This window comes from Pseudophryne corroboree, assembly GCF_028390025.1.
Source record: "Pseudophryne corroboree isolate aPseCor3 chromosome 3 unlocalized genomic scaffold, aPseCor3.hap2 SUPER_3_unloc_92, whole genome shotgun sequence".
In the NCBI taxonomy this organism is placed as follows: Eukaryota; Metazoa; Chordata; class Amphibia; order Anura; family Myobatrachidae; genus Pseudophryne; species Pseudophryne corroboree.
This window is the reverse complement of record NW_026967588.1, coordinates 242891-268701: the sequence shown is the minus strand read 5'-3', so window position 1 is coordinate 268701 and position 25811 is coordinate 242891. Positions and strand designations below refer to the sequence as shown.

At 44.4% G+C, this 25811-nt stretch overlaps 2 protein-coding genes across 2 annotated transcripts in view; one reads left to right on the top strand and one right to left on the bottom strand.

Annotated features, from left to right (window-relative positions):
- Window positions 1-18332, top strand: part of LOC134984913 (zinc finger protein 8-like) — a 41367-nt gene extending 23035 nt beyond the window's left edge. The window contains exons 3-4 of the mRNA XM_063950383.1: window positions 962-1058; window positions 18286-18332. Of these exons, the coding sequence (XP_063806453.1) occupies window positions 962-1058; window positions 18286-18332 (144 nt within the window). The remainder of the gene's footprint in view (window positions 1-961; window positions 1059-18285) is intronic.
- A 2309-nt stretch (window positions 18333-20641) lies between these two features.
- The window catches only part of LOC134984912 (gastrula zinc finger protein XlCGF17.1-like), a 40075-nt gene continuing 34905 nt past the window's right edge, over window positions 20642-25811 (bottom strand). Inside the window, exon 5 of the mRNA XM_063950382.1 lies at window positions 20642-23127. Coding sequence (XP_063806452.1) covers window positions 22328-23127 — 800 coding nt within the window. The 3' untranslated portion in view covers window positions 20642-22327. The remainder of the gene's footprint in view (window positions 23128-25811) is intronic.

Below are 25811 nucleotides of genomic sequence, written 5' to 3'. Positions count from 1 at the left end.
ATGTTTTGCACACAAATCAGATCTTGTTATACATCAGCGAAGTCACACAGGTGAGAAGCCGTTTCCATGTTCTGAGTGTGGGAAATGTTTTGCAAACAAATTACATCTTGTTAGACATAACAGAAATCACACAGGTGAGAGGCCATTTTCTTGCTCTAAGTGTGGGAAATGTTTTATCCAGAAATCATATCTTGTTATACATCAAAGAAGTCACACAGCTGAGAATCTATTTCCATGTTCTGAGTGTGGGAAATGTTTTGCACACAAATCAAGTCTTGTTACACATCAGAGAACTCACACAGATGAGAAGCCATTTCCATGTTCTGAGTGTGGTAAATGTTTTATCCTTAAATCACATCTTGTTATACATCAAAGAAGTCACACAGGTGAGAAGCCGTTTCCATGTTCCGAGTGTGGGAAATGTTTTGTACACAAATCAGATCTTGTTATACATCAAAGAAGTCACACAGGTGAGAGGCCATTTTCTTGCTCTGAGTGCGAGAAATGTTTTATCCAGAAATCACATCTTGTTATACATCAAAGAAGTCACACAGGTGAGAATCTATTTCCATGTTCTGAGTGTGGGAAATGTTTTGCACACAAATCAAGTCTTGTTACACATCAGAGAAGTCACACAGGTGAGAAGCCATTTCTATGTTCTGAGTGTGGAAAATGTTTTATCCTTAAATCACGTCTTGTTATACATCACAGAAGTCACACAGGTGAGAAGCCATTTCCATGTTCTGAGTGTGGGAAATGTTTTGCACAGAAATCAGATCTTGTTAAACATCAGAGAAGTCACACAGGTGAGAGGCCATTTCCATGTTATGAGTGTGGGAAATGTTTTACATACAAATCGCATCTTGTTAGACATCAGAGAAGCCACACAGGTGAGAGGCTAATTCCATGTTCTGAGTGTGGGAAATGTTTTGCACACAAATCAGATCTTGTTAAACATCAGCGAAATCATACAGGTGAGAAACCATTTCCATGTTCTGTGTGTGGAAAAGATTTTACAAACAAATCGCATCTTGTTAGACATCAGAGAAGTCACACAGGTGAGAGGCCATTTCCATGTTCTGAGTGTGGGAAATGTTTTGCACAGAAATCAGATCTTGTTATACATCAGAGAAGTCACACAGATGAGAGGCCATTTCCATACTCTGAGAAATAAATCATCTCATATTGCACACAATAGACCACTCAGGTGAGGAACTATTTTAATCTTCTAGAGTATACTTATCATTGCCATGCGTTCTTCAAGGTTCTCATCCTATCCTATGCTTTTTGCAATATACATGCTACCGCAGGGTGAAATAATCAGGTGTCATGTCCTCATCTACCACTGCTATGCAGATGACTTGTCTTTTGCTCTGGGTACTGAGAGCCCAGTACCAATCCTAAATGGTTGTCTAGCTGAGCTCCAGGTGTGGGTGATGCCAGTTGGCTGTGACTCAGTCCTGGTGAAACAGGTCTTTATTATAGAAGCTCACCAACAAAGGGCAGGGCTACAGCTCAGGTTTGCCTACCAACCAGACTTACGCTTGTGAGTTCGGAGTTACAAAATGCTGATCCTGTGCGTAACCTTGTTGTCCTGGATGGTGGAGTGACACTTAGACATCAAGTATCAGCCACAATCGGATCCTCATCTGAGGAACATAGCCATACTCCAGTACTTATTTCCCTCAGAAGATCTACCTACAGTCATACATGCACTTGTATCATCACACATAGACTACTGCAATGTCCTCTACCTGGGTCTCCCAGCAATAGAATTTGCAGCGCTTGTAGCTTGTACAGAATACAGCAGCCAGGCTGTTACCTAACCAGCCCGTTCCTGCCACATAACATCCATTCTCTGCTCCCTTCACCGGCTGCCTGGAAGATGGTGACTCTACTACATAATCTTACTGACTCTCAATCCTACATGACCAGGGTCACAGGTTACAGAAGCAGCTTCTGCCTCCTTACTGCCTTGGTTACTTCCATCTACAGATGAAGGCCTGTTACCAGCAGTACCAAGAATCCCCAAGCAGTTCTGAAGGGAGACAGGGTGGGTGGCACTATTGCTGTAGTGGGGGCTGCTGGAGGCGCTGTCTGTGGGTAATATTGTCCCCAAGCAGCGCTGAAGTAGAAGAGGGGGGACACAGGGTGGCGAGCAGTAGGGGAGACGGTGGCAGTAGTGGGGGGAGACGGTGGGTGGAAGTAGTGGGGGAGACAGGGTGATTGGCAGTAGTGGGGGAAAGGTTTTAGGGAGATAGGGCTGGTGGTGGTAGTGGGAGTCAGGGCGGATGGCCGCAGTGCAGTACCAGGGGATGCTGGAGGCAGTAAAGAGGTGTATGGGTCCCGCACAGAATCAGTTGATATTTAGACTTGATGATTATGCTTCCTTATTTCTAATTAATCCCTTGTATGTGTTACTGTTATTTTCTGTGTCAGCCTTTATGTGTGTTCTGTGTAATACTGAAAGTAGTGCTGCTACCGATCTCATATCATTTGAATTAACTTGCAAAAATTGAGGAAAAGATGAGATATGAGGTGCACTCTGGAAGCTTATAGGGGGTTAATCAGAGATGAACGCAGATGTGACATCACGCAGCCCCCCGGAAAATGGTCTCGGCCCGCCCACGTTCACCCCTCAGGGATGTGATCACAATGTGTGTGTCTGTGCAGCCGCTGCGCATGTGCATTTTGCCACCACCAGCAAACTGCTGTGGGCCGCTATTGTGGCTGGGTCTGAATGACCCCCATAGGCTGTTGTGCAGAGAAAAGTATTTTTAAGTTTAAAATATAGAGAAAAATCTGTGTATTAAAGATATGAAATAAAGTCGTTTAAAAACAAAAGTTTTCCGTTGAGTCTTTTTATGTGTCTGTGTATTATCTTATTTCCAGATAATTGTCGCTATGGTGACAGAAACAGTTTCCTGTTAATGTGTCACTTGTATTGTTACTTTTGTGTCCACATAATATCAGTGTTGCTGTGTATAAATACCCCATCTGGTGTGTAAAGGTGGGTACACACGCTGCCATTGTGACTGTGCGATTTCCCTTGCACTGGCCGGAGCCCAGAACCACCAGTAGTGACTGTATGTACTTGTGATTGTGGCTATGTCTGATTGTGTGCTCGTGTGAATAGTGGGATGACATTATGGGGGGGAGGGGGACTCTTTCTGTATGCGTTTCGAGTCTGGGGTGACTCAAGGCATGCCTTGAAAAAGTCACTGCAGACTCGAAATGTGTTGCCCAAAGGAGGTCTTTGCACAGGTGAGGTGGATGTGTGTCTCCCATGTAAGGTAAAACCTATTTTCTTTCTATATATTTGGGATTTGGAGCTTCGTTACCGAACCTCAGCTTAACAAAATCATATATTCCTTGCTGGGATCTCGCACAGCCTCCCTAAGGCTTGTGTGTTTATTTTTACAACTATTTTAAACCATTGGTGAAATAAATTATACCTTTATTGCATCACTGTACAAGTCTATTTGATGCAAAGAGACCTTTATATGTGGAGTTATGCTGTATTCATTGTGAGTAATGGTACGCTTGAGACGTACCTTATAACGATACCTTGATGTGTGTTATACTGTTCCTCACTATGTAAGTGAGGTATGCTGTTCCTAAGATCACCTGCATATCTTATTTGTGGGGTTAAGATATAAAGAAACCATTATAAGGGTTATAGCACATTATATTGTGTAAGTGAGGTACACCACCTCTAATCTACTAAAAAAAGATCATTCACTTTCATAAGGAGTACCGCATTATAATCTCATGTATGGAATAATCTTGAAAATACAGTGGGGCAAAAAAGTATTTGGACAGCCACCAATTGTGCAAGTTGACCCACTTATAAAGATGAGAGAGGTCTGTAATTTCCATCATACATTTCAACTGTGAGAGACAGAATCTGGAAATCACATTGTATGATTATTAAACAATTTATTTGTATATTCTTGCGGAAAATAAATATTTGGACATTCAAAAAGTTTAACTCAATACTTTGTAATATAACCTCGGTTGGCAATTACAGAGGTCAAACGTTTCCTGTAGTTCTTGACCAGGTATGCACACATTGTAGCAGGTATTTTGGCCTACTCTTCCATGCAGATTTTCTCTAGATCTGTCATGTTTTGGTGCTGTCACTGGGCAACACGGACGTTCAACTCCCTCCACAGATTTTCTACTGGGTTGAGGGCTAAAGACTGGCTAGACCACTCCAGGACCTTGAAATGCTTCTTACGGAGCCACTCAGTTGCCCGTGCAGTGTGTTTGGGGTGATTGTCATGCTGGAAGACCCAGCCACGTTCCATCTTCAATGCTCTTACTGAGGGAAGGAGATTTTTGCCCAAAATCTCACGATACATGGCCCGATTCATCTTCTCCTTAATACGGATCAGTCGTCCTATCCCCTTTGCAGAAAAGCAGCCCCAAAGCATGATGTTTCCACCCCCATGCTTCGCAGTGGGTATGGTGTTCTTGGGATGCCATTCATCATTCTTCTCCCTCCAAACACGGCGAGTGGAGTTTATACCAAAAAGTTTGATTTTTCTCTCATCTGACCACATTACATTCTCCCAGTCATCCTCTGGATCATCCAGATGGTCACTGGCAAACTTTAGATGGGCCTGGACATGTGCTGGCTTAAGCAGGGGGACCTTTTGGGCACTGCAGGATTTCAATCTACGACGATGTAGTGTGTTACTAATGGTAACCTTTGTGACTGTGGTCCCAGCTCTCTTGAGGTCATTGACCAGGTCCCCCCGTGTAGTTTTTGGCTGATGACTTACCACTCTCAAGATCATTGATACGAGGTGAGATCTTGCATGGAGCCCCAGGTTGAGGGAGATTGTCAGTGATCTTGTATTTCTTCCATTTTTTTATAATTGTTCCAGCAGTTGATCTCTTCTCACCAAGCTGCTTGCCTTTTGTCAAGTAGCTCATCCCAGCCTTGTGCAGCTCTACAATTTTGTCCCTGGTGTCCTTAGACAGCTCTCTGATCTTGGCCATGGTGGAGAGGAAGTAGCCTGACTGAGGGTGTGGACAAGTGTCTTTTATACAGGTAACCAGTTCAAACAGGTGCCATTAATACAGGTAACGAGTGGAGGATAGAAGAGCTTCTTATAGAAGTAACAGGTCTGTAAGAGCCAGAAATCTTGCTGCATCGTAGGTGTCCAAATATTTATTTTCCTCAAGAAAATACAAGTAAATTGTTTAAAAAATGTACAATGTGATTTCCTGTTTTTTTGTTTTTTTTTACAGATTCTGTCTCTCACAGTTGAAGTGTACCTATGATGGAAATTACACACCTCTCTCATCTTTTTAAGTGGGTCAACTTGCACAATCGGTGGCTGTCCAAATACTTTTTTGCCCCACTGTAGATACATCCACATATTTCATTGGAAGTTTCTACACATAATTTCCGTACCATTATGTCTTCTATGTCCCTGTGCGTCCACTCTGACAGCACAAAAAGAGGATGTCTATTGGATCAAGGAATTCCAGTTATCATAATTAACTTAGGATAGGTATTCAATATAATTTTCTGTATCATTTACCACACTTACATTTATATAGGCACAGTAGCGCCATCCTATTCACATTCCCCTGTTTCTATAGTTCTAATTTGGACTTGTTGGGATAAGTCCTTTTTGTGAAATTAAGAGGCAGCCACTGTACCAAACGAAGCACCAGGAAGACTCCCACCTCCATTTTACAACAAGAAGAAGAGAATTGTTTGGGCCAAGAAACACAAGGAATGGACATTAGACAAGTGGAAAACTGTACTTTGATCTAATGAGTCCAAATTTGAGTATTTTTTGTTCCAACCGCCATGTCTTTGTGAGACGCAGAGAAGGTGAGCGGATGGTTTCTGATAGAGATGTGCGGGTTCGGTTTACTTGTATTTGCTCGGTTCTCAAAACGCCATCTTATTGGCTCACGGACATCACATGTTTGGGATAGCCAATAAAAAAAATCCGGATAAAACCGAACTGGCGTTAATTCTGGTGTTCCATCCGAACCCACTCATATCTAGTTTCTGCATGTGTGGTTCCCACTGTGAAGCATGGAGGAGGAGGTGTGATGGTGTGGGGGTGCTTTGCTGGTGACACTGTTGGTGATTTAATCAAAATTCAAGGCACACAACCAGCATGGCTACCACAGTATTCTGCAGCGTCATGCCATCCCATCTGGTTTGCGCTTACTGGGACCATCATTTGTTTTTCAACAAGACAATGACCCCAAACACGCCTCCAGGCTATATAAGGGCTACCTGACCAAGAAGGAAAGTGATGGAGTGCTGTGTCAGATGACTTGGCCTCCACAATCACCTGACCTAAACCCAATTGAGATGGTGTGGGATGAGTTGGACCGCAGAGTGAAGGAAAAGCAGCCAATAAGTGCTCAGCACCTCTGGGAACTCCTTCAAGACTGTTGGAAAACCATTCCAGGAGACTGATTGAGAGACTGCCAAGAGTGTACAAAGCTGTCATCAAAGCAAAGGGGGGCTACTTTGAGGAATCTAAAATAGAAAACAGAGTTTGATGTACAGTAACACTTTTTTGTTTACAACATAATTCCATATGTGTTCTTTCATAGTTGTGATGTCTTCAGTATTAATCTACAATATAGAAAATACTTAAATAAAAACCATTGAATAAGAAGGTGTGTCCAAACTTTTGACTAGTACTGTACATACACTACCACTATCTACAGGCAAAACAACACACATAATTATGGCTGCAAATATTACTATACATTTACCTGCTAACAAACACTCTCATGCAAACAGAAATGCCACAGTGTGCATTACTCACCGTCAAGTATTTGGTGGCGCAGCTGCACCAGCAAACGCGGCTGACGGCAGTGGAGGTCAGACCACTGCCACTCGAGTTGTACAATGGTCCGCCACTTGTGAACCTCCGCATAGGCCACATGCTTTCGGGCGTTAGACACGTATGTGCCCGTGAGGCCTATGCAGTGGTCCATGACCATGGTGAGGAGCCAAAGCTCCCGCATACTAAAGGCGGCAGCTCGCATGGTGCCAATGGCATATTCATCACAAATGATAATATTTATACTGTCTGCCTACTGTTGATTGGCCGTCAGCTGTGATGCTGACATATATTGATAAACTTTATTGCTATTACTGCAAATTAACAGTCTGGTACGTGTTCTCAGTTGCGAACGCAATTGCGAGTCTATGCTAATGTTAGTGGAGCTTCTGCAAACAAACTTACCAAAATTCTCTGCTCTTCCTTCAGCTAAACATTACAGGATTGTTGTATTAGTGTGTTTTTGTTTTTATGTTATAAAATAAATATATCTTAAGACACATGAATGCATGATAACAGAAACATATATGCAGCATTTTAAAATAAAAACACAAAAAAGTGTCAATAAATTAATATAGACAATGGCCCTCATTCCGAGTTGTTCGCTCGCAAGGCGATTTTAGCAGAGTTGCTCACGCTAAGCCGCCGCCTACTGGGAGTGAATCTTAGCATCTTAAAATTGCGAACCATATATTCGCAATATTGCGATTACAAACTTTATTGCAGTTTCAGAGTTGCTCCACACTTACTCGGCATCTGCGATCAGTTCAGTGCTTGTCGTTCTTGGTTTGACGTCACAAACACACCCAGCGTTCGCCCAGACACTCCCCCGTTTCTCCAGCCACTCCTGCGTTTTTTCCGGAAACGGTAGCGTTTTTTCCCACACGCCCATAAAACGGCCTGTTTCCGCCCAGAAACACCCATTTCCTGTCAATCACACTACGATCGCCTGAGCGATGAAAAAGCCGTGAGTAAAAATACTACCTTCATAGCAAAATTACTTGGCGCAGTCGCAGTGCGGACATTGCACATGCGCACTAAGCGGAAAATCGCTGCGATGCGAAGAAATTTACCAAGCGAACGGCTCGGAATGAGGGCCAATATGTATATATGTTGACAAAAAAAACACTACTGGTGTTGATTAAATATTGACATGCTTTTTTAATGTTTAAACCATATTTTTACTTTTATTTTTAGCCTCAAACGATTACAAATTTTTTATTTTTCAAATATAAAAAAAAGACAGTAATAATATTTGTACATTAATGTAAATCAGAACACATTTTTGGAATTTAATCAGTAACTACATATGTTATACCATGCTCAAATATGTGTATAAATACACCCATAAACACTTGTCTGACGTGTTCTTAACTGCTACATACATGAAATATTGTTGCACTATTCTTGCTTAAGGGCATGTCCCTGCTGGGACTCAGAGCCCCGCCTCCATGTCCGACCAACCTGAGGACTCTGACTCTGCAGGAGAAAAAACTGTTGCAGCAGCTGGGAGAGAGTTATGTGAAATGAGCTGGTGCAGCTGGTTAATGAGCTGGAGGAAATCACAAAAACTATACAGCAACTGCAGCAAATAAAGAGTCAAAAGTTATCATAATGCTGCTTCCATGGACCTGTGTGTGGCTGGCCGGGATACTGATCCTGCCGCTGTACAAATCATTGGTACGTCTACAGCTGGAATATTGTGTTCAATTTTGGGCACCATATTATAAAACAGATATAGGAGAACTAGAAAGTGTTCAAAGACGGGCTACTAAACTGATTAAAGGGTTAGAGACACTGGAGTACGAGGAAAGGCTTGCTAAGTTATATATGTATACACTAGAAAAGTGGAGACTAAGAGGTGACATTATTATCTTCAAATACGTAAAGGGTCAGCACAAGGAGCTAGCAGCGGATTTATTAAAAGGACTTTGTATAGGACACGTGGGCACTTGCTGAGGCTAGAGGAGAGAAAATTCCGCACACAATGTAGGGAAGCGTTCTTCGCGGTAAGGGCAATAAAAATGTGGTACTTCCTGCCGGAGAAGATAGTAATGGCAGACTCTGTAAATGCATTTAAAAACCGATTAGACACATTTCTAACTGGAAAGAGTATCCAGGGTTATAGCATTTACCACAGTGACATTAAACTGGGAGTGGTAAGAGTCATTGTTGTCAATTGGTACTAAGCCATTACATCAGCAGGTACATTATAATATGATCAGCTGATCACAGAATACAGGTTGAACCCGACGAGCATTTTGCCTCTTTTCAGCCTCACTAATTATGTAACTAGGTAACTATTACCTTATATAGGAGTTTAACCGTATTCAGACGCATAGCAAAAGAAACAACAGTAATAATTATTAGACTCGTATGCATCCGGCACTTATCCAACTATTCATACTCAAAAGGTAGATAGAGACTTAGTGCTGTATTACCCGGCTCAGTAGAGTGGGATTCAGGGAGACTCACCCCGCTTCCAGGACTGATCAATACGTTAGCGAATGCTGAGTGGATCCAGACACTAATAGTGTACACACTCGCCCCATGAACCTACAGTGAACACAGACGTCCAAGTGAACACTGATGCACCAGTCACACAGCCGCCTATGCTGCGACTGGGTCCTTTTAGATACACAGCGTCTCAGACGGACGCGGGAAAACGGTTTATGGAGGGAGACTCGGAGGAAACTAGTCATGAACCGGGGGGAAGGGGTCACTAGGGGAGCATCTGACTCCCCACTGCTGACATCAGTCCCAGGGATCATGGCCTCATACTACCTCTGGAGCCTATGATCCCTAAGGCCTAGCACTGGTGCACCCTAGGTGGCAGCCGCGTCAGTAACTGTTTGGTAGTCTCCTCCAAAACAGTGCGGCTGTGTCCGTGTTCCCCTCTAAGCAGAACCGATGCCTTACCTTCTCCCCAGGGCCGGTTCCGGGGCTTCGGGCGCCCCGGGCGGCATTGGGGGCGTGGCTTCATACAGGGGGCGTGGTCAGTTACGCCCCCTGTACTGCTGTAGGATGTGCGGTGCGCGATGACGTCATCGCGCACCGCACAGCAAAGGTCCTCTCCACGAAGGTAAACTAGACGCTAAGTGTCTAGTTCCCTTCGTGGAGAGGACCATTGCTGTGCGGTGCGCAATGACGTCAATGCGCACTGCACTTCATTACAGTGAAGGTCCTCTCCAGGAAGGGAAATTAGACATGTAGCGTCTAGTTTCCCTTCACTGCGGGCAGCCCACGAAGGGAAACTAGACGCGTAGCGTCTAGTTTCCCTTCACAACGGAACGGACAACGGGACAGCGGGCCACGGCAGCGGGGGGGCACCAAAGTAGCAGCGGATCTTTCCATGGTGCGGCGCCCTCCGGAAGGCGGCGCCCTGGGCAAAAGTCCTGCTTGCCCGTGGCAAGATCCGCTACTGCTTCTCCCCATGCTCCGGCCACAGCCTGGTAACTTCTGCTGGACTTGCTAGTATATCCGACACAGACGCCCGCCAAAAAGGCACTGTGTACACGTGGGTAAGCATTGTCACAACTCAGCGGGGATTTGTTGGAGTGACTCTTTCTAAGGTACGTATAAGACGCTTTTTAGAAAGATCACTCAAGAAAAAGACTATAAAAATAAAATAAGAAAGCTTATAGCTGCTAAAAACCAGAAGCCCTCTTGACCATGGACTGGCTCCGGCCACACCAAACAAAAACTGATTTGCCTGAGCCAGGAGGTGGGGATACATGGATGGGCCCACTGCATGCTGGGAGACCAAAAGCTTTGACCGTTTGGTGCAAATCTGCTGTCGCGTCATCATATCCCAATGTTATCCTGTGGATAACCTGTGGACCCTGCAGGAGAAAAAACTGTTACAGCAGCTGGGAGAGTTACATGAAATGAGGAGCTGGTGCAGCTGGTTAATGAGCTGGAGGAAATCACAAGAACTATACAGCAGCTGCAGCAAATAAAGAGTCAAAAATAAGAATTTACTTACCGATAATTCTATTTCTCGTAGTCCGTAGTGGATGCTGGGGACTCCGTCAGGACCATGGGGAATAGCGGGCTCCGCAGGAGACAGGGCACATCTAAATAAAGCTTTTAGGATCACATGGTGCGTACTGGCTCCTCCCCCTATGACCCTCCTCCAAGCCTCAGTTAGGTACTGTGCCCGGACGAGCGTACACAATAAGGAAGGATCTTGAATCCCGGGTAAGACTCATACCAGCCACACCAATCACACCGTACAACTTGTGATCTGAACCCAGTTAACAGTATGATAACAAAAAACGAAGTAGCCTCTGAAAAGATGGCTCACAACAACAGTAATAACCCGATTTTTGTAACAATAACTATGTACAAGCATTGCAGACAATCCGCACTTGGGATGGGCGCCCAGCATCCACTACGGACTACGAGAAATAGAATTATCGGTAAGTAAATTCTTATTTTCTCTAACGTCCTAGTGGATGCTGGGGACTCCGTCAGGACCATGGGGATTATACCAAAGCTCCCAAACGGGCGGGAGAGTGCGGATGACTCTGCAGCACCGAATGAGAGAACTCCAGGTCCTCCTTAGCCAGAGTATCAAATTTGTAAAATTTTACAAACGTGTTCTCCCCTGACCACGTAGCTGCTCGGCAAAGTTGTAATGCCGAGACCCCTCGGGCAGCCGCCCAGGATGAGCCCACTTTCCTTGTGGAGTGGGCCTTTACAGATTTAGGCTGTGGCAGGCCTGCCACAGAATGTGCAAGTTGGATTGTGCTACAGATCCAACGTGCAATCGTCTGTTTAGACGCAGGAGCACCCATCTTGTTAGGTGCATACAATATAAACAACGAGTCAGATTTTCTGACTTCAGCTGTCCTTGAAATATATATTTTTAATGCTCTGACAACGTCCAGTAACTTGGAGTCCTCCAAGTCGCTAGTAGCCGCAGGCACCACAATAGGCTGGTTCAAGTGAAAAGCCGAAACCACCTTAGGGAGAAAATGAGGACGTGTCCGCAGTTCTGCCCTGTCCTGATGGAAAATCAGATATGGGCTTTTGTACGATAAAGCCGCCAACTCTGAAACCCTCCTGGCTGAAGCCAGGGCCAATAACATGGTTACCTTCCATGTAAGGTATTTTAAATCTACCGATTTTAGAGGCTCAAACCAATGAGATTTGAGAAAATTCAAAACTACGTTCAAATCCCACGGTGCCACTGGAGGCACCATTGGGGGTTGTATATGTAGTGCACCCTTGACAAAAGTTTGTACTTCAGGCACTGACGCCAATTCCTTCTGGAAGAAGATTGATAAGGCCGAAATTTGAACTTTAATGGACCCCAATTTTAGGCCCATAGACAATCCTGCTTGCAGGAAATGTAAGAATCGACCCAATTGAAATTCTTCCGTTGGGGCCTTCTTGGCCTCACACCACGCAACATATTTCCGCCAAATGCGGTGATAATGTTGTACAGTCACTTCCTTTCTAGCCTTAATCAAGGTAGGAATAACTTCCTCTGGAATGCCCTTTTCTTTTAGAATCCGGCGTTCAACCGCCATGCCGTCAAACGCAGACGCGGTAAGTCTTGGAACATACAAGGTCCCTGCTGAAGCAGATCCCTTCTTAGAGGTAGAGGCCACGGATCCTCCGTGAGCATCTCTTGAAGTTCCGGATACCAAGTTCTTCTTGGCCAGTCCGGAGCCACTAGTATTGTTCTTACTCCCCTTTTCCGTATAATTCTCAGTACCATTGGTATGAGAGGCAGAGGAGGGAACACATACACTGACTGGTACACCCACGGTGTTACCAGAGCGTCCACAGCTATTGCCTGAGGGTCTCTTGACCTGGCGCAATATCTGTCCAATTTTTTGTTGAGGCGAGACGCCATCATGTCCACCTTTGGTTTTTCCCAACGGTTCACAATCATGTGGAAGACTTCTGGATGAAGTCCCCACTCTCCCGGGTGAAGGTCGTGTCTGCTGAGGAAGTCTGCTTCCCAGTTGTCCACTCCCGGGATGAACACTGCTGACAGTGCTATGACATGATTTTCCGCCCAGCGCAGAATCCTTGCAGCTTCTGTCATTGCTCTTCTGCTTCTCGTGCCGCCTTGTCGGTTTACGTGGGCGACTGCCGTGATGTTGTCCGACTGGATCAACACCGGCTGACCCTGAAGCAGCGGTTTTGCCAGGCTTAGAGCATTGTAGATCGCTCTTAGCTCCAGTATATTTATGTGAAGGGACGTCTCCAGGTTTGACCACACGCCCTGGAAGTTTCTTCCCTGTGTGACTGCTCCCCAGCATCGTAGGCTGGCATCCGTAGTCACCAGGACCCAGTCCTGTATGCCGAATCTGCGGCCCTCTAAAAGATGGGCACTCTGCAACCACCACAGGAGAGACAACCTTGTTCTTGGTGACAGTGTTATCCGCTGATGCATGTGCAGATGCGATCCGGACCATTTGTCCAGCAGATCCCACTGAAATGTTTGTGCATGGAATCTGCCGAATGGAATTGCTTCGTAAGAAGCCACCATCTTTCCCAGGACTCTTGTGCATTGATGTACTGACACAGTTCCTGGTTTTAGGAGGTTCCTGACAAGTTCGGATAACTCCCTTGCTTTCTCCTCCGGGAGAAACACCTTTTTCTGAACCGTGTCCAGAATCATTCCCAGGAACAGCAGACGTGTTGTCGGGGTCAATTGAGATTTTGGAAGATTCAGAATCCACCCGTGTTGCTGAAGCACTACCTGGGTTAGTGCTACACCGACTTCCAGCTGTTCTCTGGACTTTGCCCTTATCAGGAGATCGTCCAAGTAAGGGATAATTAATACGCCTTTTCTTCGTAGAAGAACCATCATTTCGGTCATTACCTTGGTAAAGACCCGAGGAGCCGTGGACAAACCAAACGGCAGCGTTTGAAACTGATAATGACAGTCTTGTATCACGAACCTGAGATACCCTTGGTGTGAGGGGTAAATTGGGACATGCAGATAAGCATCTTTTATGTCCAGGGACACCATGAAGTCCCCTTCTTCCAGATTCGCTATCACTGCTCTGAGTGACTCCATCTTGAACTTGAATTTCTGTATGTACAGGTTCAAGGATTTTAGGTTTAGAATAGGTCTTACCGAACCGTCCGGCTTCGGTACCACAAATAGTGTGGAATAATACCCCTTTCCCTGTTGTAGGAGGGGTACCTTGACTATCACCTGCTGAGAATACAGCTTGTGAATGGCTTCCAATACCGACGTCCTTTCTGAGGGAGACGTTGGTAAAGCAGACTTTAGGAACCGGCGAGGGGGAGACCTTTCGAACTCCAACATGTAACCCTGAGATACTATCTGCAGGATCCACAGGTCCACCTGTGAGCGAGCCCACTGATTGCTGAAAATCTTGAGTCGACCCCCCACCGCTCCTGAGTCCGCTTGTAAAGCCCCAGCGTCATGCTGATGGCTTTGTAGAACCCGGGGCGGGCTTCTGGTCCTGGGCAGGGGCTGCTTGCTGCCCTCTCTTACCCTTTCCTCTGCCTCGCGGCAGATAAGACTGTCCTTTTGCTCGCTTGTTTTTATAGGAGCGAAAGGACTGCGGCTGAAAGGACGGTGTCTTTTTCTGTTGGGAGGGGGTCTGAGGTAAAAAAGTGGATTTGCCGGCAGTTGCCGTGGCCACCAGGTCCGTAAGACCGACCCCAAATAATTCCTCTCCTTTATATGGCAATACTTCCATATGCCTTTTGGAATCCGCATCACCTGACCACTGTCGCGTCCATAAACTTCTTCTGGCAGATATGGACATCGCACTTACTCTTGATGCTAGAGTACAAATATCCCTCTGAGCATCTCGCATATAAAGAAACGCATCCTTTAATTGCTCTAGAGTCAATAAAATACTGTCCCTATCCAGGGTATCAATATTTTCAGTCAGGGAATCCAACCACACTACCCCAGCACTGCACATCCAGGCTGAGGCTATTGCCGGTCGCAGTATAACACCAGTATGTGTGTATATACTCTTCAGTGTAGTTTCCAGCCTCCTATCTGCTGGATCCTTGAGGGCGGCCGTATCAGGAGACGGCAACGCCACTTGCTTTGATAAACGTGTGAGCGCCTTATCCACCCTAGGGGGTGTTTCCCAGCGCGCCCTAACCTCTGGTGGGAAAGGGTATAATGCCAATAACTTCTTGGAAATTAGCAATTTTCTATCTGGGTTAACCCACGCTTCATCACACACGTCATTCAATTCCTCTGATTCTGGAAAAGCTACAGGTAGTTTTTTCACCCCCCACATAATACCCCTTTTTGAGGTACCAGCAGTATCAGAGATCTGCAAAGCCTCCTTCATTGCCGTGATCATATAACGTGTGGCCCTATTGGAAAATACGTTTGTTTCTTCACCGTCGACACTAGATTCATCTGTGTCGGTACCCGTGTCGACTGACTGAGGTAAAAGACGTTTTACAGCCCCTGACGGTGTCTGAGACGCCTGAGCCGGTACTAACTGGTTTTCCGGCCGTCTCATTTCGTCAACTGACTTTTGTAATGTGCTAACATTATCACGTAATTCCATAACTAAAGCCATCCATTCCGGTGTCGACTCCCTAGGGGGTGACATCACCATTACCGGCAATTGCTCTGCCTCCACACCAACATCGTCCTCATACATGTCGACACACACGTACCGACACACAGCAGCCACACAGGGAATGCTCTAATCGAAGACAGGACCCTCTTAGCCCTTTGGGGAGACAGAGGGAGAGTTTGCCAGCACACACCAAAAGCGCTATAAATGTATATAAACAACCCTAGAAGGTGTTGTTTTTGTTAAAAGCGCTTTTAATATATATAAATATCGCCAAATTATGCCCCCCTTCTCTTTGTTACCCTGTTTCTGTAGTGCAGTGCAGGGGAGAGTCCTGGGAGCCTTCCTCACCAGCGGAGCTGAGCAGGAAAATGGCGCTGAGTGCTGAGGAGAATAAGCTCCGCCCCCTTTTCGGCGGGCTTTTCTCCCGGTTTTTAAGACAACTGGCCTGGGTTAAATACATACATATAGCCTTAATGGCTATATGTGATGTATTTTTCGCCACTAAAGGTATTTAATATTGCTGCCCAGGGCGCCCCCAGCAGCGCCCTGCACCCTCCGTGACTGATCAGTGAGACGTGTAGCAACAATGGCGCACAGCTGCAGTGCTGTGCGCTACCTTCATGAAGACTGAGGAGTCTTCTGCCGCCTGCTTTCCGGACCTCCGATCTTCAGCATCTGTAAGGGGGGTCGGCGGCGCGGCTCCGGGACGAACCCCAGGATGACCTGTGTTCCGACTCCCTCTGGAGCTAAGTGTCCAGTAGCCTAAGACTCCAATCCATCCTGCACGCAGGTGAGTTGGAAATCTCTCCCCTAAGTCCCTCGATGCAGTGATCCTGTTGCCAGCAGGACTCACTGAGATTTAAACCTAAAAAAACTTTGTCTAAGCAGCTCTTTAGGAGAGCCACCTAGATTGCACCCTTCTCGGACGGGCACAAAAACCTAACTGAGGCTTGGAGGAGGGTCATAGGGGGAGGAGCCAGTACGCACCATGTGATCCTAAAAGCTTTATTTAGATGTGCCCTGTCTCCTGCGGAGCCCGCTATTCCCCATGGTCCTGACGGAGTCCCCAGCATCCACTAGGACGTTAGAGAAAGTTATCATAATGCTGATTCCATGGACCTGTCTGAGGCTGGCCAGGATGCTGATGCAAAAGGAGATCCAAGCTGGTGGTGAAGGAAACCTGCAGAGTTCCAGCTTAGGTGTGGAAAGCTGTGGAGAGGTGGCTCTCTAGGAGAAGGTAGATCTGATGGCGGGTAACAAAGTGCCAGATGTGGTAGATCCCAGGTACACATTGTGGATCTGGTGGTGGCTGTGGTCTCTCAGGGTCTGGTCTAGGATTGGCCATCAATTATTGATGATCAGGAATCATTGATGGTCTATACCTGATGATAACTAGTTTTACCATCAAAGGAAGAGAGCCAGGTAGTTACCCGCCATTGAAAGTAGATGTGAAGATACTAGGTTCCAAATCACTCAGGCACAGTGGTAGATGAAAAACTAACAGTGGTTTATTGAACAGAATGTATTATAAACAGCTCAGCACACCTCTGTAATCCAATTCCACATGACAATTCCCACCACAAACTCCTGCCAGAACATCACTTCTTAGTCATGGAGCATAGAATCTCTTTCAGCTCTCTGGTTAGCTCTACTTGTATTCCCCAGAAGCTTCATATTACATGGGTGTGTGTGACTTCTTTGTCTAAGGATCTTACAGCATTGGAATACAATACATATTCTAATCAAGGTGATTACATCAGCCAGAGAGCAACCATGTCTGGTCAGCTCACTGTTGGACAATAGGGAGTAAACAAAAAGGGGCAATGGTACCTTATATGACTCACCCTTTGAGTGTCCACTGTGGTGGTAGTAAACAATAGAAAACCAGGTCTAACATGAATACATTATCTAAAGTTGTAACAGATATCGTAACACAATTGCATATATTAACAATATTAAGGTTGATTTAAACACAATATTGGGTGAGCAGTAATGGACATGTTATGGAGAATGAGGAAACAGATGAATGTATAGGGATATGGGGATAAAAAGTACATATCTGACATGAGAAATGAGACATAGCTATATTGTCACAGACCTCTCATTTCCTCACAGTAGCCATGGGCCAGATGTTATTTCCCATCATTTACAGACTTCTGCGGATGCACCGAGATGCTAGGCTGTCAGCCAGTAGCCCTGCACCGCTCCGACTCTTACATATAGTGTGCTGTTCCAGCTGGGAATGGGATGCCCCATCCACCTCACTGACGATCATAATTCTTATCATATAGAACTAAAGAATACTTCGATATAGTGGGCAATATAAACTGCCAGACAACATTTGTGGTTTATGTAATCTCCTGCATTTGCGGTTGCCAATATGTCAGTAGAACAATACGCTCTCTAGGTTTTTAGAACATAGAAGATTAATTCTTAAAAAGTCAACTAAACACAGTGTACCTAGACATGTTTGCTCACTCCATGGAGGTGATTGTGGGGTTCTGTCCATACAGGGAGTTGAACATATAAAACAGACATTCCCAGGTGGGGATAGATATAACCTCCTCTGTAAGAGGGAAGCATACTGGATTTGTATACTAGATACTTTGTTCCCTCTAGGTCTCAACGAAAACATTTACACTGAATATGACGATGCACATGGCTAACTCAGATGGTCTCTGTCACAACGACGGATGATTCAGAAAAGATTTTTCTATTTAATTATTATTATCTGTATATCTTAGGAACATCTATTTGAATATTTTCTCTCCTACTCTTTTGAATACAGTGGTTTGGTCCGATATGCTTTGGGTGGGTTTTTACTTGTTTCTTGGAGCTTTCTAAATAAATTAATGGTTATATTCCTTAGAGATTCCTTTTTATATTGAATATGTTTTTAGAAAGTGGTGGGAATAACTTGAAACACGAAACCCCTTCAAAGGAATAGAGAGAATAAATATTCAAACTATATATAAAAAATAATCTCTAGAAAGCAAGACATATTTAATGTCAAACTAATAAAGTGACATATTAGGTATCTGTATGTCCATTAGAAATTCTATCTGTATATACATATATATGGGGATTAGTGTGTTCTTTGTTTTCCCACCACTATCTACTATAAGTACTAATTTTATTGTTTAAGCTTGATATTATCTGTATAGTTCTTTTTTCTTTTTAACAAAAGAGCACCTGTATTAATTACATCATGTGGATCAACTCTATACAAATTAAGCAACACCGAGCATTCACTCAGGTGTGCATATCACCACTCAAAAGCCAATTGGATACAAACGGTTTAAATACCCATTTACTTCTTCATTGGGCATTCATATCTCCTGAGAAAACCGCTGTTTGCCTGTGGTGGAGAAACGCGTTGAGGGTTGTAGCTACTGTCGGTCCATTGAAGGAGATTCATCCACTTAGTTTAACCCTGCTATAAACAATTTCATTGATCCTCACCGCTGTCACACGGGACGAATGCTACCGCCCGCCCCTGTGGTGAGACACCGTCTGCAGACTGATCATCAGAGCTCGCGGCATCTCCCTCTGGTCCATCTGTTAGGGATACCTGCAGCCGCTTGTAGCTCACACTGCACTTTGCTATTGATGGGAACCAGCGGAGATTACCAACATTGGATGAGAACACTGACCTATAAGTGAGGATACTGAACTACTCAAATTATCCACTTTAATACCGTGGGATCCCTCTGGTATATACATAAATTGGAGGACTCCTTCACTCTATTATGTTAATTAATGGACCGCAGTACTGCACATATCAGCTGATTCAGCTGCATTTAAGTACAATCGATCTAATGTGAGTGATTACAGCTGAATCTGTATACAGTTTATATACAATCAGAAATATTGTGGCTACATTTTATCTGGTTATTATTGGCATAACTGTTTTTATTGTGTTGAACTCTAATAAATATTAGAAATATTTTATTTATATACCATCAGCGCTCTTTTATGTCTCTATTGAAACTTAAACAATCTATATCGTCTAAGGCATCCAGTTGCCGCATAGGAGCTGCTATCTAATAATCAATATCTTTGGTGCTCATTTAATACATGTAACATTGCATTAGCGCCTGATTTAGCTAGGTAATTATATCTTGCATTTTGTCACCTCACTGACGTGACAGGCTCAGCTGTCAGTCATGCAGCCCCACTGCGACCACTCTCTCCGTACTCATACATACATGCCTTTCTGGGAGTGTCTCGTCCTGGTTGTCAGTGAGACAGTGTCTCTGGCACAGCTGTGTAATCATGATGTGAGTGTGTGTGCTGAGTAGTGAGTACTGCTAGCAGCAAGTCTCACAGCTTAACTGCAGTTAAGCAGTGTGGTGGGGGTGGGGAGAAGGGGGTTGCTACACCAATGAGTCAAGGAATGGAGTAGTTGGATGGGACTCACACAGCAGGTGGTGAAAAGCTTAAAAAGGAGGAGTGGGTGGACGGGGAAGGAACTAGTAGGTTTAGAAGGGATTAGTGAGGGTAAGGACTCTCAAGGGAAATTGGAGTGGGATCCCACAGGTTCCAAACTGGGTAAAGAGCAGCTTTTAGGAAGGAAATTGGTGAGCGAGTCCTTGTGGTTGACCCTTCTCTGCCTCATGCGGGGTGGATCCTTGGACTCTCCAGTTCCTCAGGAGGCTGTGGATTCTTTTTGCCCACTACCTGGTGGTTCTGTGGCTATCTCAGGCCACAAACCTCCCAGATGCCTGGCCTCCAGATAATCATGAAATGGTCATGGAGGTGGTCCTGGGCTCTGTGAAGGAGGAGGTGGAAAAAGCAAAGGAAAGTTGTGTCCCTTCTGAAGGGGCAATGGTGGACATTGTGAATGGTGAAGGGAAGGTTTTTGTGGGTGAAGAGTGAGTTATGCCATATATACCATAAGCATGGGTCCTCAGCCTATATGATGTGCCACCATTAATGTGGCTACTTTCTTGTCCGGGCAAGCTTGATTTATGGGCTTTGTCATTTTTTTAAGCAGGATAAAGGCTGATTTTTTTTTATTTCTGCAGTAGACTAGAATAAGCCCAGACAGTCCCACTTCCATTATACCACCGGAATGTGACGGTCAGTGACCACCGTGCCATCACTTACCTGTATGCTTACACGTAACAGAATGATGGAAAACTTACACGGTTTCTTTACATCTTCTGGGGTCCACACCGAGATTAGACATTATGGTGTAATTACTCAGACGGGAATATAAAACAGAATAAAAAAATAAAAGCTATAATGCAATAATTAGATGCAATCAAAAGCTTTTATTATGAAATCATACAGGGGAGTATCCGCACCATATAGATGTAACATACAACAAACCACCGCAGATGGAACCCGGGTGACTCTAATGCACATGATAATGTACAGGGTATATATGGACAGGATCTTGTATCAGAAAACACTCAGCACTCCTGATCAAGATGAGTGTCTGCAACAAGTTAGGCAAACTAGAAGTGAAAACACGTTCCAATGGCCGCCATACTGTCGTGTAGTAATACAGATTGTGCAAACTGGTATTAGACATTCACATTTACACAAAGCACAAGATACTAAATAAACAGCAGAAAAAAGACCTAAGCATTTGGGATGTATTATTTAGGAAGTAAATAGAGGTACATTAATGAAAAGCATGAGTAACAGTCATCAGTCTGCTTGTGAAGGTCTCTAGAGTGGAGGCCTCTTGGAATGTGCAAGGCAGTGAGTTCCATGGTCAAAGCTAAACGTTCAACCCATAAATAAATTACAGGAGATTCTTGGTACTGCTGGTAACAGTCCTTCATCTGTAGAAGCCAGCAAGCAGGGCAGTAAGGAGGCAGAAGCTGCTTCTAGTACCGTGGACCATGTAATGTTAGGCTGGGAAGGTCAGTTAGCCAATTATGAAATAGATTTCCCATCTTACAGGCAGCCGGTGAAGGGAGCAGAGAATGGGTGTTATGAGGCAGGAACGGGCTGGTTAGGTAACAGCTTGGCTGCTGCATTCTGTACTAGCTGCAAGCTCTGTAATTCTTTTGCTGGGTGACCCAGGTAGATGGCATTGCAGTAGTCTATGAACTTCTGAGGGAATCAAGTGCTTGATTCTGGCTATGGTCCACAGATGGAAGAATGAGGATTTGTATGTGGCAGATACCCAATGTCAGTGTCAGCCACAAACCAGGACATCACAAAGATTCAGCACATGTTCAGTATTTTGCAATTCTGAACACCAAAGCATAAATCCAGCTGGTTGGTAAAGCTGTAGTCTTGTCCTTTGCTGGTGAGCTTCTATTATGTTTCACAAAGACTGAATCACAGCCAACTGGCATCATCCACCCCTGGCGCTCAGCTAGACAACCATTTAGGATTGGTATTCGGTTCTCAGTACATGGAGCAAAAAGCAGGTCATCTGCATAGCAGTGGTAGACCAGGCCATGAGGTCTGATTATATAACCCAGTGGTAGCATGTATATTTTATAAAGCTTAGGAGATAGGATTGACCCTTGAGGAACATTGCATGACAGTGATAATTATACTCCAGAAGATTTAAATGGTTCCGTATTTGGGTAATGTCTAATATGTTCAACAAGAGCGGATTTATTTCTCTCTCAGCATGAAAATGGCTTCTCCCCTGTGAAATCGCTGATGTTTAACAAGAACTGATTTCCGTACAAAACATTTTCCACACTCGGAACAGGAATACGGCTTCTCACCTGTGTGACTTCTCTGATGTGTAACAAGAACTGATTTCTGTGCAAAACATTTCCCACACTCGGAACAGGAAAATTACTTCTCACCTGTGTGACTTCTCTCATGTCTAACAAGAACTGATTTCCGTACAAAACATTTTCCACACTCAGAACAGGAATATGGCTTCTCACCTGTGTGACTTCTCTGATGTGGAACAAGATCTGATTTCTGTGTAAAACATTTCCCACACTCGGAACAGGAAAATTACTTCTCACCTGTGTGCCTTCTCTCATGTTTAACAAGATGTGATTTCTGTGCAAAACATTGACCACACTCAGAACAGGAATACGGCTTTTCACCTGTGTGACTTCTCTGATGTGGAACAAGATATGATTTGTATGCAAAACATTTCCCACACTCAGAACAGGAGTACGGCTTCTCACCTGTGTGACTTCTCTGATGTGTAACAAGATCTGATTTCCGTGCAAAACATTTCCCACACTCAGAACAGGAATATGGCTTCTCACCTGTGTGACTTCTCTGATGTGTAACAAGAGCTGATGTCTGTGAGAAACATTTCCCACACTCAGAACAGGAATATGGCTTCTCACCTGTGTGACTTCTCTGATGTGTAACAAGAGCTGATGTGTGTGCGAAACATTTCCCACACTCAGAACAGGAATATGGCCTCTCACCTGTGTGACTTCTCTGATGTATAACAAGAGCTGATTTGTATGCAAAACAGTTCCCACACTCAGGACATGGAAATGGCCTCTCAGCTGGCTGATGGGTAATAGGCTTTGTGTTCTGTGTAATACATTTTGCATCTATAGAACAGGGAAACTCTATATCTACTGTCAGAGCTGTAACAGATGCACCAATTTTAGAGTGATCAGGAGAACATTTCCCAGGATCAGGGGGATAAGATGATAGAGCTGGATGTATAATTCGGGTAATGGGGTTATCTCCTGGAGAATCCTGTATACTGCCATTATCTTTTATGTCACAATGCGGGGATAACATTAGATGTCCTTCTGAGATATTCCTGCTTGTGTGTCCATCTGCTGGAAATAAAATACATTATGGAAATATAAAAGCAGACAAGACCCAGGGTGTTACAGGATGCAATATATAATTCTATAACTGACATTTTTTACCTGTAATCATTGCTTTTATGTTTATTACAAAACAAGGATGCTTAGACTGGAACTTCGTCAACAATGAACACTCATGTGGGAATACTAGAGGTGACATAGACGCTCATGTGCGATTACTAGACGTGACACGGACGCTCACGTGGGATGACTAGACGGGACACGGACGCTCACGTGGGATGACTAGAGGTGACACAGACGCTCACGTGGGATGACTAGAGGTGACACAGACGCTCACGTGGGATGACTAGAGGTGATACGGTCGCTCGAGTGCGATTACTAGAAGTGAAACGGATGCTCGTGGGATGACTAGAGGTAACACGGACGCTCACGTGGGATTACTAGAAGTGACAAGGACGCTCACGTGGGATTACTAGAAGTGACAAGGACGCTCATGTGGGATTACTAGAGGTGACATGGACGCTCATGTGGGATTACCAGAGGTGACATGGACGCTCATGTACGATTACCAGAGGTGACATGGACGCTCATGTGGGATTAGTAGAGGTGACATGACGCTCATGTGGGATTACTAGAGGTGACATGGACGCTCATGTGGGATTACCAGAGGTGACATGGACGCTCATGTGGGATTACCAGAGGTGACATGGACGCTCATGTGGGATTAGTAGAGGTGACATGACGCTCATGTGGGATTACTAGTGGTGACATGGACGCTCATGTGGGATGACTAGAGGTGACACGGACGCTCACGTGGGATGACTAGAGGTGACACAGACGCTCACGTGGGATGACTAGAGGTGACACAGACGCTCACGTGGGATGACTAGATGTGACACGGTCGCTCGTGTGAGATTACTAGAAGTGAAACGGATGCTCGTGGGATGACTAGAGGTAACACGGACGCTCACGTGGGATTACTAGAAGTGACAAGGACGCTCACGTGGGATTACTAGGAGTGACAAGGACGCTCATGTGGGATTACTAGAGGTGACATGGATCATTTTATTATTTGCCCAAAGTTCATAAGACACTTGTAAATCCACCAGGGCGTCCTATTATTTCGGGAGTGGGTTGTCTCACTAGTAACATAATTTTTTGTAGATCATCACTTGCAGGGTTATGTGGAGAATCTGAGATCACACATTAAGGATACACAACATTTTTTGAATTTAATCAACCAAGTCACTTGGAGAGAACATTACTATCTGGTGACGTGATGTTGAATCACTGTATTCCAATATTCCACATATAGGTGGCATAAAAGCAATAGAAGGATATCTAGTAAAAGGTGGGGTCTCGGATTCTCTTCGTGATTTTTTGTTGAAGTCTATTCACTTTATATTAACACACAATTATTTTTTGTTTGATTCACAATTTTATTTACAGACACAGGGTGTGGCCATGGGGGCCAGGTTCGCACCGACTTTCGAGAACCTGTACATGGGGGTATTTGAAGACCAACATGTGTGGGGGGGGCGGACTCGGTGGGGATCTGGTCTACTATGGCCGGTTTATAGATGATTTAATTTTTGTTTGGGGTGGGGATTTAGAATCACTTGTGACATATATGGAAGGACTTAATAATAACCAATTTGGTTTAAAATTCCCTTACAGTTTTAGCAGAACGGAGATCAGTTTTTTGAATATAGCACTCTCAGTACAGAATGGCAAACTAACAACTAAAACATATATCAAATCTGTAGATCAAAATAATTATCTTCAATTTGACAGTTCACATAAAAGAAAATGGAAGGAAAATATCCCCAGAGGACAATTTGTACGTATCAGAAGAAATTGTACTTCATTACTGACTTATCAAACACAGGCAAAAACTCTTATGCTGGCATTTGAGGAACAGGGGTATCCTCGAGATCTATTAGAAAAATAATTTCATGAAGTAGAATTAATAGATAGGGAAACATTATTGGTACCAAAAAGAAAAAATAAAAGGGAAAATTTTATTGACGAGGATAACAATAAAAGGAGTATGTTGTTTACCACACAATATAATGGGTGTGCCCGCCAAATTGAACGGGTCATAAAGAAAAATATGTCTCTTCTATTGTTAGATGAAGTTCTCAAACCCCAACTGGATCCAAAGGGCCCAATGATCTTTAGGAAGGCAGATAATCTGCGTTCAATTTTGGTGCAGAGCCATTTGAAAGATCTAAAATATCCAATACACCAAAAAAAACGTGGCTTCCGGAAAGGCCACTAGGATTCCACAAGTGTGGTAAGCTGAATTGCCTGTCCTGTAAAAATGCACCGAGAAAGAGGGTGACATTCACATCTTCTAATACGGGTGAAGAATTCCAGATAAAGGAATTTCTAAACTGCAACTCTGTATATATTGTTTACTTGATCACTTGCCAATGTGGTAAACAATACATTGGGAGAACCACTCGCACCATGCATATTAGATACATGGAACATCGGCAAAATGTATCTAAGGGCGCAAAACACCCACTGTCAAGTCATATAATAATGTGTCAGAATTCTCAATTTGACAACAGTAGCATGGTAGCTATTGAACAGGTTAAGAACACTGCACGGGGAGGTGATCGGTTCAATCTTTTATGTAGGAGAGAGGCTTATTGGATCTACAAAATGGATACATTGGTGCCGGGAGG